Below are 16,041 nucleotides of genomic sequence, written 5' to 3' on the forward strand. Positions count from 1 at the left end.
CGAGAAGAGCGGCAATGTGTGCAACTAAAAGAAACAAATATGCACTAGGAGTTACAATTCGAGTTATTTATTAAATATCATTATGATAAAAATTCAAGATATATATATATATATAATCAATGTTGAGAGGAGATGGTTTTCAACTGAAAACCATCTCCTCTCAACATTGATTTGTATTACACGATTTGTTGATCACATTGTTTTATTTTTATGTATAGAGAAATTCTCAATTTTTATCTAACAAAATATATATATTGTGAATTTTTATCATAATGATATTTAATACATTTGACTCTAATTGTAATTCCTAGTGCATATTTGTTTATTTTAGTTGCACACATTGCCGCTCTTCTCGCTTTGCCTGGGCTTGTTACTTGTCATAATACCTTATAGAGTGAAGCCTGTCATTAATATATCAGACCCAGAACATCAGAGCCAATCTTCGCACAGTTTTGAGCTAAGCAAAGTTAGCATAGTACGGCAAGGCGGCAGTTACTACATTTCACGGCATATGCTGCTTGCGGTGTTGCTTAGCTGATTACCAAGCTGGAAGCCTCAGTTATTGTTTATTTCTACAAATGTCTGCTTCCTTCTCTTCTTTGAATGTTCCTGTGTTCACTGATGTTGCAGGTCGTCTCACCAAGGCACTGATCTGACATGGTTGTGGCTTCAAAGTCAAGCCATAAACATAACCTAAGTTGATTTCGGCACCGGCATCATGCAGCTGAAATCTGAATTCTCGCAGGAGGTTGGAGAAGAAGAGGAAGAGCTCAGTCCTGGCCATCTGACTCCCAAGGCACATGCGCTGTCCTGTGAAAGTAAGAAATATAATCACCAGATGGTATATGGTACAATCTCCAGTCTACATCTTCACCAAGCCCCAAGAAATGGTGTGTGGGTAATACCGACACAGTGGCTAATTTAGAGTTTGGCGACGAGGATACACCATTGCAATTAAGTACCCTCTTCACAAACTGAAGCTCCACCCAGCTGATTTACAAATGGGCGGACCTTAACTATGCCAGCCTGGGAGTCTACTCCATCTCTACTGCTGACATACTAGGACGGTAAGGGCTGTCAGAGGTTTCGCCATTCAACCGCCTGCCCAATTTAGAGTGGTCTGTCGTGCGGCTAGTTTCTACTCTCCTTTACACCATGAAAAATGTGAGGCTAAGGGACTGTACTAGAGTTTAAATGACACCTAAACCATGGGAGAAAACTCTCATGATTTGCGGGTCATTCTTTTTTTTTTTTTAAACAAAATCCTGCTTTGGGATTTTGTTTTTGAAAAAAACAAAAACATGTTTAAAGTTTGATAGAAGGTACCGTCATTTTCATGGTACTGTCCGTCAAACTTTTAATACGTTGAAAGGAACTACCATGACGTTGGTTCCTGTCAATGGTTAGCGTTGTCTGCAGAGCTGCAGACAACTCTATATTTGGCAAGCACCTCAAGCGACAGGGTCACCAATTATACGAGTACTTTGACAACTGGCTCGTCAAGCCTCCATTAAAGGAAGAGGCAAAGGCTGCTCCAATCACCTACATCACTCTGTTACGCAGACTAAGGGCCTGATTTAGATCTCAGCAGATGGATTATTCCTTCACAAGGGTGACAGCAATCCCGTCTGCCGAATTATAAATCCTATATGATATAATGAAGTTTATATTTTGGCTGACAGGCTATCTGTCGCAATTATGACAGTCACCAGTCCGCTGAAATATAAATCAGGCCCTTAATCCCTCTGTGGCCAGAGTGGTAAATATGTGTAATATAATATACAAATATTAAGAAAATTTGTGAAAGTGCGAAGTGTAGATGATATGTAATCTCCTGTTATTGTAATGATCCAGCCATTGCCAATCACTTCCACCACCAATCTTTGAGAGCCTTCGGCCGCCTGTGCTGTTTTGCACTGCTTTGTGACTGTACACATTAGTGGTGGAAATCCTTTCTTACATGTAGAATTATAGCTGGGTAACAATGAATAATTGGGATTTTTAAAAAAAAAGTAAATAGTTTTAATAAAATTATTAACCCTAGAGTTTGATAAGATCAAGCTCATTAACTCTAGGGTTTGATAAGAAGTTCAAGCTCTTTCTTTAAAAGGGAATTGCTGCAAAAAGATGGGGATTCAACTTTGAAGGTGACACCAATGTCTGCAGGATGTTGTACACTCTACAATGTTGCCTTTACCTGCAGAAAAGGGAAGGAACGCCTTCCGATTCACAAATTTGCCTTCCTGGTCCAGGAAATTGCTAGGGTTGAACTGTTGAGGCTTCTCCCAGTGCTTAGGGTCATACATGACAGAGGCTAAGTTAGCCAAAATTACGGTTCCCTGAAAGAAAAACATGAATTACTGCCAAACAGTATGGACTCAACCATCACAGCAAAAAGGGTGGACAACTGACTTAACCCTCAATCATAAGTGCCTTGGTTTTACTGATCCCTGCTCAAATACTTGTGTGGGTACAGTAAAGTTCACACTACATGCCAAATATTTTTTCAAACCGGCTTAATGTATTGGAGAAAAAGGGCCCTGGTAAATACTGAGACATGTAGATTTTGATGTGAAATGCACCAAAATATATGTTATATCCACAATCTAGGGAAAACCCATGTTGGGTACTAAATTCCGAACTCTGGGGTATCTGATTTTACTGGGTGTGAAAACTGTTGTGACGTCTTCTGGGGCAGTGGTGCTTAACGTTTTTACTTCTGGGGACCTCCAAATAATCATCACTGGAACCAGAGGAACCCTCAACCACCCCATAATCATTATTGTAATCCGGGAACCCCCCTACTGAGTCATGACTGCTAGCTGAGGGGCTCATCCTAAGCATTGTCGATGATTCAAACAGCAAAACAATACACAAAAAATACAGAAAAAAAATTCAAACGAATTCACAAATAATGACACACTTTATTTAATTCGCAAACACATATACCATTTTTTTTTTAATATGTAGGTTGGAGCTTTTCTCAACTCAATTGAGGACACTCATCCTCCATACTATACTCTGTTTGATGCACCTGCACTGCTCCCACAAATCAATCTGAGGATACCAATTTAATTTCTAGTCTCCAATTTCTACACATTTACAGTATATTTTAAAATGTTCAATAGCACATTGACCTTCTTTATTTATATACACTTTATTAATCTGTTAATGTTATTTAATTTTTTAAGTAGTCGTGGTCCCCCTGAGGAGGGTTCGTGGACCCACAGGGGTCCCAGGAACAAAGGTAGGAAACCACTACTTTGGGGCACCTGAAACTGAGGCCTTACACCTAGATGCATCAATCCCATATTCTGCGAATTTTAAATTGCGAAAAATACAGAATCACAATTTAGAATTCGCAGAATGGGATGCATCAACAAAAGCGATTTCAAAAAGTGAATCGCAATCGGCCGCAATTGCCGATAATGATTACCGCAAAATCGCAGAAAAACGGCAGATTCCGTTGACCATGTTGAAATTGCAAACTCGCAATTACCGAAATTGCAATTTGCGATCTCCCTAACTGCGAGATCGCAAAAACGGGAAGTCGCATTTCGAGCCCATTGATGACATCACAACCAGGTAGTAGGATGTTCCCTCCCTCATTCTGATCACTGAGCCTGAAAGTGGAAGCAGTACTATCCAGAGCTCCACTACAGACAACTTGCAGCACCACACCAGGACACCAACAACTTTCAAAATGTCCCAGGAAGCAGCAGGGAGCAGTGCACCAGGAAGGAAGAGGAAGATTAAATTTTCTGAGCAGGAACTTGAGTTCCTCATTGAGGGAGTCTGTAAGGAACATGCTCGCCTTTTTGGTAAGGACTCCCGGTGGGTGCCTGAGGCTGACAAGCGCCGCATCTGGCTGCGCATTCGCGCAAAGGTCAATTCAGTCGGGGTGACCCAGCGCTTGATAGACGAATTAAAAAAGAGGTGGTACGACCTCAGAGGGCGTGCCAAAGAGCGAATCGCTGAGAGGCTGGGGAGCGACTTGCCACCGGTGGAGGAGAGCCCACTGTCACACCCAACACTCCACTGGAAGACCTTGTGGAGGACACCCTGAATCCTGATGCCTGCGTGGGGGTTACCCAGCTGGACTCCTCCCGACCCACCCAACAATCCCAAGGTAAGTGCCATGCGACTGCGACCCCGTCCCCTAACAATGCCCATGACTCCTGAGCTAGCCATTTGATAACCCCAGTAATGCGGGCCATGCACACCTGAAATGCCCTATTGCATTGTGGGACTTGTAGTGTGACCAAAATTCCCAGATAGCCCCACACAGCCAGACCTGTCAATTCAAAGTAATTCCTAAAGCCAGTCAGGGAAAGCAAGCCTGCATGGATGTAGCAACATCTCATGTGCAAGATACATATAATTAATCATGCACCCATTTACATCACAGGTGCGTCTGAACAACCCAGCACCGACAGTGAGGCCCTACATAAAGAGGAGAACCCCGAGGACACCAAGTGTGAGGGCCAACCTGCACCAAGACCAGGACCATCTCAGCCACCAGCAGCAGTACCACCACCTCCCCATGTGGACAGGGCCACCTCTGCAGCCACAGGTGCCCAGCAACCACCCCAAGTGACACCCACGGCAGTGGTACAGGCCACACCACCGGCAGACAAGGCGCACAGCCACAGTAAGATCACAGTCTAGCGGACTGACGCGCCAGCAGCTTGACGCCTCAACACGCGCGGGCAGAGGTGTCCATGTATGGGATCCTGGCCTGGCCATTGAATGCCGCATGCTCGCGGTACATCAGAAACAGGCGCGTCACTTGGCAGCCATTCACCTGCAGCTGCATAAGACGGCGCAAAACATGGGCTAGCTCACAGAATGCATGCAGGGCATGACCGCAGCTGTTCGTGAGAACAGCAAGATCCCGGTTTGTATCCAGCGTCCTCAGTCACAGGCGGTCCTTTCTTCGAAATACCGGGAGTTAGAAACTTTCAGCCATTCTCAGCAGATATGGCAATATGAACGTTAATTATTACACAGATCCCAACTCCCGGGAAGCAATTCTCTGGCTATCCCCAGATAATGAACAATTCCTTTGATGCTATTATCGTTTATCCTCGTCATCCAGTTGCCTCATAACTTAAGTGTGAAGAAACTTTATAGACATCTTTTATTTTCATGTCCAGCAAGTTCAATCCTATACTACCCCCAGTGCCAATAAACTGTAGATAACGGACAGGAACTGATCTAGTGACTCCTAGATATCACCCCCATCCGTTGACAGCTACAACATATATGTTCTTCGCTTTCATCTACCTGCATTTGAAGATATCAAGAAACCCTAAATATCGAGTGACCTGTCACATCCTAGCCAAGAATTAGGTTTGAGTTCGCACACATTTTTAGCAATAGACGGTAACCTGAAGAAGGCTCAAGAGCCGAAAAGCGCGTTGTGACATCTACCGCTTTGCCTTCAACATTTTGTTCAGTCTCATGTCTATTGGTTATGTATATTTTTTCTAGTATTCTTTTAACTGCAGCTTGATGCCTCAACATGTGCGGGCAGAGGCGTCCATGTATGGGATCCTGGCCTGGCCATTGAACGCCGCATGCTCGCGGTACATCAGAAACAGGCGCGTCACTTGGCAGCCATTCACCTGCAGCTGCATAAGACGGCGCAAAATATGGGCCAGCTCACAGAATGCATGCAGGGCATGACCGCAGCTGTTCGTGAGAACAGCAAGATCCTGGTATCCCAGCAGGATATCGCCCGCCGCCGCCACCGCCAGCTGTTGACCCGCCTGTCAGCCTACACCAGGTCCAATCACATAATTGGAAATGCCACCTCACAATTTTCCCGCCGCTCCCTTGCAATGCAGGTGCAGATGGTCCAATGTTGCCAGGACGTCGCCAGGGCCCTTGAACAGGTGACAGCAGCTGTGCAGAGTCTGCGGCCGACTGGCCATGGTGAAGCAGGTGGGGGGGATGATGCAGCGAGGGCACTTCCAGCCACAGCAGCATGTCCTTGCCGTTGGTAACGGAACGCCGCCACAGCAGCAGGCTCACTGCAGCATCACAGGCCAACAGTGTTGTGGAGGACACAGAGAGGCGATTGGGTGCGTCTGGACGGAGGCGCCAGTGACACATTTAACTCTGCCTGCAGGGCCATGCTGATTCAACAAGCAAGCCCTCTACCCCTTCATTGGGCTGTATAACGGAATACAGTTCGCATGTGATATTATGGAAAACAAAAGCCACATTATTGTGAATAAACAATAAGAATTTATGGTCTCACGTAAATCAGACTCATGTCATTATTACATTTGTCATGCATGAGTGCAGTGTTGTGTGAGGGGAATGGGTGCACTAGAAACAGTTCATTGTGATTTGGTTGCGGAGCCTGTGTCCTTCAGCAGGATTCTCCCCGCGTGCATGATGCACGTTTGCAGGTTGGCGGTTGTCCCCTTCCGACTCACTACCAGAGATATCCACAGGTATCCTCCACTTGGTAGCAATGTTGTGGAGTATTGCACACACAGCCACGATGCGGCAGCAGACCTCAGGCTGGTATTTGAGGGCCCCACCAGTCTTGTGTAGGATGCAGAATCTGCTCTTTAAAAGCCCAAATGTCCGCTCAATGCAATTCCGAGTGCGAATGAATGCCGCATTGTAACGCCGTTGCTGTGGTGCGGCAGGGTTGAGGTATGGGGTGAGGAGGTACTCATGGAGGCCATAGGCGCTGTCACCTGAATGAAAGGAGCAGAGGGTGAGTGCCTGTCATGCGCAGCTACATGGTCTCAATGTACTGTTTGTTGGCACATGTACTTACCTAGAAGGTGTCCCTCGCCATAGTCTCCCCTGGCCAGTCGTGTGTGCATGCCGCTGTGCCAGAATATGGAGGAGTCATGCGTGCTCCCCGGGTATTGTGCCACTATGTCAGTGATGATTGTCTTAGGGTTGCACACCATCTGGATGTTCAGTGAGTGGTAGGACTTGCGGTTCCGGTACATGTATTCTGTCTCTGCGGGTGGGCAGATGTGGATGTGGGTACAGTCAATGCATCCAATTACATGGGGGAATTGTGCTAAGATGTAAACTTCTAGCTTGGTTTGATTCAAGTCCTGTTGGGTGGTTGGGAATTTAATGTAATGGTGTAGGCGGCTCAACATGGCATCCAGGAAACTCCTCAGGCAGCGGGACATGGTGCTCTGGGAGATCCCCCCTGCAACAGCAACTATCCCCTGGAAGCTTCCCGAGGCCAGGAGGTGCAGGCTGCACAAGACCTGGACATGGGTGGGCACAGCATTGGGCCTCCTTGTTGGGTGCTGCATCAGGGGGTCAAGGTCCCGGATGAGCTTAGTAATCATTGCCCCATTCAGCCGGTACTTTAAGTAGATTTGCTCCTCCGTTTGGCCCAGAAGTGTGACCCGCTGGCGGAAAATTCGCTCCTGGATCCTGCGTCTGTTCCTTGCTGCAGCCTGGAGCCTTTGCCGCCTAACCACCATGTAGAGTCCTGGCATTGTGATTGTACTCATGCTCCTACTGTGTCTTCTTAAGTGTGTTTGGTCAGCCCCGTACCTGTGGCTCATTTGGAAAATTTTTTGAACTTTTTTTTTTACTTCATGGTTACCACCTGGTTTGGGTTCTCCTTAACCCTTTCCGTGCTGCGAACGTCCAACGGTCGTCGCGTGCACTACCTCGCTGGTGCTGCGCACGACCGTTGGACGTCCGAATCCCGTTAGCGCGATCGAACGTCCGCACTGGGGCGGAATGTTCGACGCGCTAAACGGGTTAATTTGTGCCTCGCAAATAGCGATTTTGATGTTTTTCGCTTTTTGCGATATTTCATGCATTTGGTTTGCGATTATTTAGCGAATTTGCAATTTGAATAGCAGAATCATTGGGAACTCGCAATTTCCGATTCGCATAGGGGGTTCCACCTTGATTCTGCGATTATCTTTGTGAATTCGCAAATAATGTTTTGCGATTTCGCATTTGGGTCAGGTTTTGTTTCTTGAATTGCGATTCTTGGTATTGTGATCGCAATAGCTATTTCGCAGCTGTTGCGATTGCAATTTGGGTTGATGAATCTGGCTGTTAGTCACTGAAAATGCTTGAAGCTTTGGCTACCTATATCACCCTAATGATTAGTACACTAAACCAAAGCACAAAACTTCATAATTACAAATGTAACATGCGTGGGTCTGATTGAAGCATCTCTACATACAGATTTTATTTATGTATTTAACAGGTTTATATATCGCTCTTGCACCACAGAAAATATTAAGACATCTAACGAAGAATTCAGATGCATTACATCACAGTAAACAGAAAAAAAACATTGAAGCAGAAGTCAACACCAGAAAGGAAATTAAGCCATCTAAAGAAAACTCACTTACGCTACACAACAATGCAACCGGAGAACTAATGGACAGAGAAGACTGAACAACCTTTAGACAGAAAAGTTAAGACAACATTGAAGAGATGGAACAAGTGAGTTCTGAGGTGTTTTTCTGAAAGTGACAACCCAATTAGCTGAGAAAAAGCCCTGTGAAAGCCCAGCTACCAAAGTCTTCTTGAAGAGAATTCCCCTGCCCATAATGTCCTCATCTTGCTTCCCACAGCACTGCTCATTCTACACCTGCTCAGTACTGCTGAATATATGACTGCAAACCTCTTCATCCATGCTGCACCTTCTCTTCTATGCCAGCGGTGCAACTGGGCATAACTTTAACCCGCTCCCCTTGTACAACTACATTTTTTATATACAATCTCTTACTAAAATACATGTAATACAGGACCACTGGGCAAACTGTGACATAAGCCGCAATCTTGAAGGTGTAATGTAAGAGTTGACATGTACAAAAATGTTCTTGAGATCGAGAAGTTTACACATTTTGTTTTACATGAAGTTTATGAAATTCTGAGGTTTGGGTGCCCCAGGGACTTCAAATGAGGCCTCTAAGCCTGGGAGTAGAACCAAAGCTAACTGTTTGTATCAAGTCTAACCTTCTCCAAGATTTAGACTTTAATTTGGATCTTGAACAATGTCTTCTCTGTTTTTCAGACTTGTGTGTTGAATAAGTGGTATCTTCCTGTGGTCTTGTGGGAACAGAGGGACACGGTGACAGAGAGATCCTACATGAAAGACGAGGTGATGTTATCAAATCTGGATGGTGTCACTCACCCTGGTAATCAGATGTATGATGAGGAAGTAAACATGTCTGTGAATAATCTCAGCCTGGAGTGCCAGGTACTCACTTTTTCCCCCAGGTCTAGTAGCCATTTGGTGAAAGTTGGATAGATGGTTATGCAGACCTTGCTCTGGTTGTTGAAAAAGATTTGGATGGTGTTCTGACGTCAACGGTGGGAGCTTCGATGTCAACGGTGGTGGCTGTAACATCGGCAGTAGTGACTTCGACATCTACAATGGAGGCCCTGATGTCAAAAGTGGTGCCTTTGACATCATTTGATGTTTTGGCAGTGAAAGCCAGGAGGTTTTGTTGCCACTGAGTGGTGTCTTCTCGTTGAGTGGTGTCTACAAGTAGTATCTGATGGGGAACATGTAGGCAGATGGTCAAACTTCAACGTCATGCTCTTCAACATCAGGCTCCTCAGTGGTGATCAGGAGAAATATCTCTTCCTCTGGTGTTTTCTCTCCTTGGATCTACCCCTGTAGAAATCCTTGAAGCAGGAAGAAGGCCCTCTGGTAGAAGGCTGACTTTCTCCATGGCCTCCGGAAGACCTAGCAGTATCTTCAAGCTCTTTTCTTCTTTGTAGTACATGCAGCCTCATCTTATGTTTGTTCCTCAGAGTTCTCCTTGAGAAGATCTAACAGCAGCTGCAGGAATCAGGAAGTTGATCTTATGGGAAACACAGGATACAGGTCTTGTGAGGATCTGTTTGTGCCAACTTTATCCCGCAAGAAGGACACATTACAAAAAGTGAAGGATTTTTTTTACTGGAAAAAGAAATATTTTCCTGTCAGAATAAAAGTTTTAAAGTACTCTAAACGTCAGGACATCGAGTGGGAAATCTAAATATAAAGTTTGGAAAGATTCCAATGGTTTTTGGGCAAAACGGCAGAGCTCAATGCCCCAGGGTTCTGTTTCCAGGAGCTGGAAAAATGACTTGACTGGTCACCTGTGGGACACGATGAGATGCAGGTTGTGTTCAGAGGCTCTTAACCCTTTCGCTGCTGATGACGAGCTCAGCTCGTCATCACCCACGGGTGTCGTGTGCTGATGACGAGCTGAGCTCGTCATATCTGCAGCAGAATAGCAATTTGCAGCACAGCGCAAAAATCCCCGCAGCAGCCATGTGGTTAAAGGCACCCTGCCAGATTCTCTTTTCTATACTCTGCATTGCAGCCTGTTAGTTAAAAATGTCACATATCCCCTTTATTTTTTCTTTAGAAAATGTTGTTGTAAGTATTTCTTTGGTTACTTTTCTATCAATTATTAACTGTTATGGGATTAACTTCTTTTTAAAACGATAACTAAATGAAACTTGGACCTTTTTACGCTTTCTTTGGGCTGCAAACATATATGTAGTGTACTCTTTCACAAAGTATCATATACATAAATGTACAATGTTATCAGTGCTCTGGGATCCGGGGTGCTTGGGCGTGACTATTCAGTGCTTATGGCTATTGATTGTTGACTGGAACAGAACCCATGTTGTGTGAAACCAGTATGGCAGCCTTGTTGCTCACTGTTGAACCCTGCTCTTTAGGATATGCAGGCACATATATTGTTAATTAAAAGAATCTCACACATTAAGTTAAAAATATTCCTATTCTCCCAATAACCACAAATAAAATCATATTTGGAGAATCTTCATAGGCACTCCTACTATTCTATTTCTTGATTTGCTTGACTGTTTCTCTCTTGTCTTCTGGTGAGTTGGCATATTCCTTCAGTAAAGAAGATTATGAACGAACTCAACCATATAGGGACCATCTCATAGTGTTGACACCTGTTGGCATCCACCTCAGCTCAATTTCTGCTATTTCTGATCTTCTTCAGGATTTCTTATAACGTGTTATGTGCCTGTTTTAGAATCAACATATTACTACTTCCACTGAGTAATTTCTTTTGTAAAGTCAGGCAACCCCAATATAACTTGAAGTAACCATTTTGAATTAATGAGAGGGGTATTTTAACCCTTATATTATGTGGTCACATCATCACTGTTCTCTCAAGCCACTTTTTACAATCTTAGGGCCAGATGTACGCCGGTTTTTGCATGTGCAAAACCAATAGCTGTATTTACCATTCCAAAATAGCGAGTCGCAATTTATTTGCGAAACGCTATTTTGGAAGGGGCATTCCTTTCCTAATAGCGAGTGCAACCGCATGTACAAATGTTTTGCGACCGCAATTACCACCCTCTTCAAGAGGGTGGTGAGTGCGGTAATTGCTGCAAAAGGGAAGAGGTCCCCAGGGGACCCCTTACCCTTTGCAAATGCATGGGAACATATTTTTAAGGGCAGACAGTGGTCCCTGGGACCACTGCCTGCCCTTGAAAAATTAAACAAAAAAGTTTATTTTTTTTCTTTTTTAAATTCATCCTGTTTTCCTTTAAGGAAAACGGGCTGCATAAAAAACTGCTTTATTTAAAAGCAGTCCCAGACATGGTGGTCCACTGAGCCCAGCAGGTCACCATCCCTGGGAGGGCCTGCCAATCCTAATGGGGTGGCAAATTGCAAGAGGCTCATTAATATTCATGAGCCTATTTGTGACCCCATTGGGAATCGCTAACAGTGTGTTACACACTGTTGTACATCCAAAATAGCGGCTTGCAAATTGCGAATCGCAAAAAACGCAATTTGCGAGGTGCTATTTTGGGCGTCGTACATCTGGCTCTTGGCCTCTCAGTCCTTCTAATAAAAGATAGCTTACAGTCGCAGACATGCAAAATAAAAGGGAAAGCTAGAATGTGAAAAGAATAACGGGCAGTCTTTAAATTGTTGGCAACACATATTATAAGCAGCTTAACATACGCAACTCTGGTCAAGATTGCCAGCAAACACATTTGTTTTCTCTTCTAAATTGTGCAGTGTTGCTGCTTGGCCTAAATTGACATTAAATTCTTTGTAGCAAAAACGTGCCAACACTAATTATGAACAGCAATGTTCTGCACCAAAAGCATGCTACATTGTGCATTTTCTTGAACAAGCATGACTTTTTATGTTTGAAATTCGCTCATAAATTGAACTTCTGCAAACTAACTGCTATCACGTCCTGGCCCTTCCATCTACCTATGTTTTAAACAAAAATATTGAGTAAACCTGGTAAGAAAATCTTTCAGATAACTCGCTCAACTATTCATATCTTATCTTCACACTTTTCTAATTGTGTTAGTAACTATTTTACACCAAGGATAGTGTTAACCAGGTGCCAAGACATGTGTAAGTTAACATGTTCAAAAAATAGTTGTTATCTTGAAGAGATTTTGGTCAGATGGAGCCTGCTTTCACCGCAGCTGTGTGAGTTTGCACTGGACTGTACACACTACCAAGTATGACAATAACTAGGCTTAGGGCACCACCTAGTGGTACACTCAAAGTACTACATAATCATGAAAATGTCCTCTGTCAGTATTTTTAGAATGCTATCCAGCAGACAAAATATTTTTTTTGCGGCATATACAAGGGCATTTTAAAGAAAAACAGGAAGTGTTTCGACATATCTGAAATATATTCTCTGTAAGTGCTTTGAGCCAGGATCTGCTGAAGATTCTGTAGTGTGGCAGGTATGCATGTCGGTGATGGTAGTTCAAGCAAGTCTACAATGCAAGGCTGTGGTGTACACAACGGGCTTTTTAGAGTGGATGGTGTGGAATGGGAGAGTGGGCTGTAATACCAAGGGGGTGTGATGAGGCTCACAGAGGCAGGGCTGGAGATGGGAGGGGGTTGGTGCAAAGAGGCGGTATCGTGAATTCATCAGGGGTGATCTGGCATTGTTAGGTAGCCCGTGACCAGGTATTACTTCAATATAGGATTTCAGCTCCTCTGAGTAGTAATAAGGGACGGTCGTCCAGCTCAAGATAGGGCAAGGGGTGGCAACTTTGAGAGAGCATATTTTCACTTACAACCCAGATCATATTTTAGACTCTTTCTAGATTGTCAAGTGTCTCTCCAGGTTGAAAGTAGCAGAATTCTCCTGTGACGGAAACACTTTACTTCACTATTCCTGGTCTGACACTGACTCTCCTGAAATTACATGGATACCGCTTTTAATGCACGTCCTGCGTTGCAGGGTCAGTCATTTCACCCAAAGCATCAGGTAAGTGACTTTTAAGTGACACATAATTTAGCATTAAGCTTTAAAACCACACACTTATTTCTTAAACAGTAGAATACCATTGACTAAACATTTAATCAGGTTTAATAAATGCATTTATTTCAAATCACACTAAAATTATATTTAGGGTTAGCATTAACTAAAGTTACTTAAAAACAAAATCAATGTAGTATAATACAAGGCTATGGTTAGCGTTAGGTTAAGAATATGTTTTATCTTTATTTAATTTCCGTTTAATTTGTGGCAAAGGTATGCTTGAGTGCAATACAACAGAAGGTAAGTTAATTTGATGTAAATGATTTACCTTGGATTCATTATAGATTTCTGGTTAGTATTTTGGGTTAGCCAGGAGGATGGCTGAGGGGAATGAATGCAGACTGCTAAAACATTTGGTCGTCTACCGGCCACAAGATAAAGTGCAGGCAAGACCAGCTCCGCCTTGATACTTTTGGGGGTCAGTAAACTGAGTACTTCTGTTATCACAAATAACAACACATGTTATGTACAGCACTTGGGAGTTAGTCCAGAGGTTGGTAAATGGGATAACTGCTGTAAATTGTTGATTCTTTTGCCACACCGGCTCACTACTTCACTACCTTGTTTTGGGGGGGGGGGGAGTGTGTGAGTGACCACTGGTGAATCCTCTACAGGTGGTTAATCAAAGGTGGTGACCCGTCCACCACAAGGTTACCACCTTCAAAGAATCAGGAGGTCCTTTCAAATATGATACTCCTCAAAATGTTTGTGATCCCTGCTTGGTTCTTCTCCGTGAGACATGGTGTTCCGAGAAAACTGTCAATTTAGGGCAGTCACCCTCATGCATATTTTCTCAGTTCAATTTCCAAGTCGGCCATGCGTGGCGTGGCCGTTCCCGGAAATAAAAACGAAGGGCCTCATTTATGAAAAGTGATGCACCGGTGGGCAAAAACACCTTTCATAGCACCATCTGCACGACACCATGTATTTACAATACGGCGCATCATGGAGCACGTAATAAATAGTTTCCCTGCCTGTCTGCCTTGAAAGGCATAGGCATCCCAGGCCAGGGGATAAAACAAGGCTGCATGCATAACGATAAAACACGTCACTTCAAGGATAGTGCTTCATGTATTCCACAAACAAAATCCCACTTTAAGAGTTTGTTTGAGGAACATAGAAAATGAACGCCAAGTGGACCAAGAAATCATGGAGCCTGCTCAGCATTCATTTCTGTTTTGTATGGACTACATTAAATTAATTGCAATGGTTAGCTTTCAATGGGATAGGACGTCTGCCTCGGGCTGATAGAAGCGAAACCTTTCCCACCTAACCAACTTCTGCAGACTGCTGGACGCAGGCAAAATGATTCCCTAGATAAACGCCTGACTGCCGGATGAACTGCTTTGTTTGTATGGCTCTCACAGAGTGACTCTATCGTTTATTTCAGTATCTAAATCTCATAACCCACTGCTGTGACATAGCAACAGTTGACAACAAAACTGGTTACCCACTCTTGTGATGTCATACGGGCCTTCCAGGGTAAGCTGAGGGGCCTCCCTGAGTGACTGGCAAGACAGCTCTGCAGATCTGCTCTGAATGAAGGCAGAAAGCACAGCTCCTGGAAGGGGAAGGAAGGGTGGTTGGGCAAAGATGTCAGGTAAGCTTCTTCTTTGTTTTCCTTTGGGATAGGGATACATGATGGAGGCAATGTTATGTACGGCTTCCCCAATACTCCTCAACCTCTGCATAGCAGTTGAAAGCTGGGGCAGATGATTTTGGGGACCATACATAGCAAAATTATTGATGGGTAAAAAAGTGAATTACAAGGATGTTTTTCACCTGGGGGTTCTTAGTGACATCATAGAAAACCGGTGGTTCACTCTTGGTGTTTATTTGATGTCAGCCATAACCCAGCAGTGAAAACATCCCTGTAATTCAATGTTACCCATCTATAATTCCATACATGAAAGACAATTAATGATTGCACTTTAGCTATACACAGAAAGAAGCAAACACATACATCTCAATAGCAGCAAAGACAAGCCTGGTAACTCGGTCAGTTCTTCGGCAGGCAGGAAGGGGGGAACAGTTGATTTTGAGGAGTCTGGTGTGGTCATCCTTATCTGACTGCAATACCTGCTTCCCTTTACCTGATGAGTCCCTACACTGGTTCCCAGCATATGAGAAGTGAACCTTTCACATAAGATACTTCAAGGAGTCTACTATAATGTTGGATTGACTCAGAAAGAACCCTAAAAAAAGAATACAAATAGGTAAAACATATTTGCATTTTAAAGATAGGCACCTATATTCCATTGCTTAACAATGCACAATTCAGGTTACCTGCATCTCTTTAGCAACTAAATCTCCCAGTACAGGTTTTTCAATCAGCTCAATATATGCTGGGAGTTGTAACCCAGGTTCACCTCAATTGAAATAATTGGCTTAAAAGTTGGAGACGACAAGGTGATTCAATGAAGGAAAGGCTGAACTGGGAAAGTGGGTCTCTGTTGAAATTGATTTTGTGGTTATTTGAAAGAGTGGAACAATCATTGCTAAACTATAAGAAAAAAAGATATAGTTTGAAAGATACCCTGGTGATATGCGGATATGGGTACCCTTGTGTGTTTCGGAGACTGCTACAGTCTTGTGAGAATGTCCCAAATACTATCCAGTGCCTATAGCTAATTCATCTGGCTTCTCAGAATCACCTGACATTCCCCCTGGCTGGGCTACTGATAAACTGCCCAAGTGCAGCTCTGTGTGTAGTGTCCAATGGGTGCTG

The 16,041-nt window shown here is 43.9% G+C and overlaps 1 protein-coding gene across 1 annotated transcript in view; it reads right to left on the bottom strand.

Annotated features, from left to right (window-relative positions):
- Positions 1 to 357: 357 nt before the first annotated feature.
- The window catches only part of LOC147684182 (cytochrome P450 2J2-like), an 88,059-nt gene continuing 72,375 nt past the window's right edge, over positions 358 to 16,041 (bottom strand). The window contains exons 8-9 of the mRNA XM_086944595.1: positions 2,198 to 2,339; positions 358 to 810 (exon numbers count right to left, since the gene is read on the bottom strand). Coding sequence (XP_086800721.1) covers positions 560 to 810; positions 2,198 to 2,339 — 393 coding nt within the window. The 3' untranslated portion in view covers positions 358 to 559. The remainder of the gene's footprint in view (positions 811 to 2,197; positions 2,340 to 16,041) is intronic.

Source organism: Lissotriton vulgaris, chromosome 11 (genome assembly GCF_964263255.1).
Source record: "Lissotriton vulgaris chromosome 11, aLisVul1.2, whole genome shotgun sequence".
In the NCBI taxonomy this organism is placed as follows: domain Eukaryota; kingdom Metazoa; phylum Chordata; class Amphibia; order Caudata; family Salamandridae; genus Lissotriton; species Lissotriton vulgaris.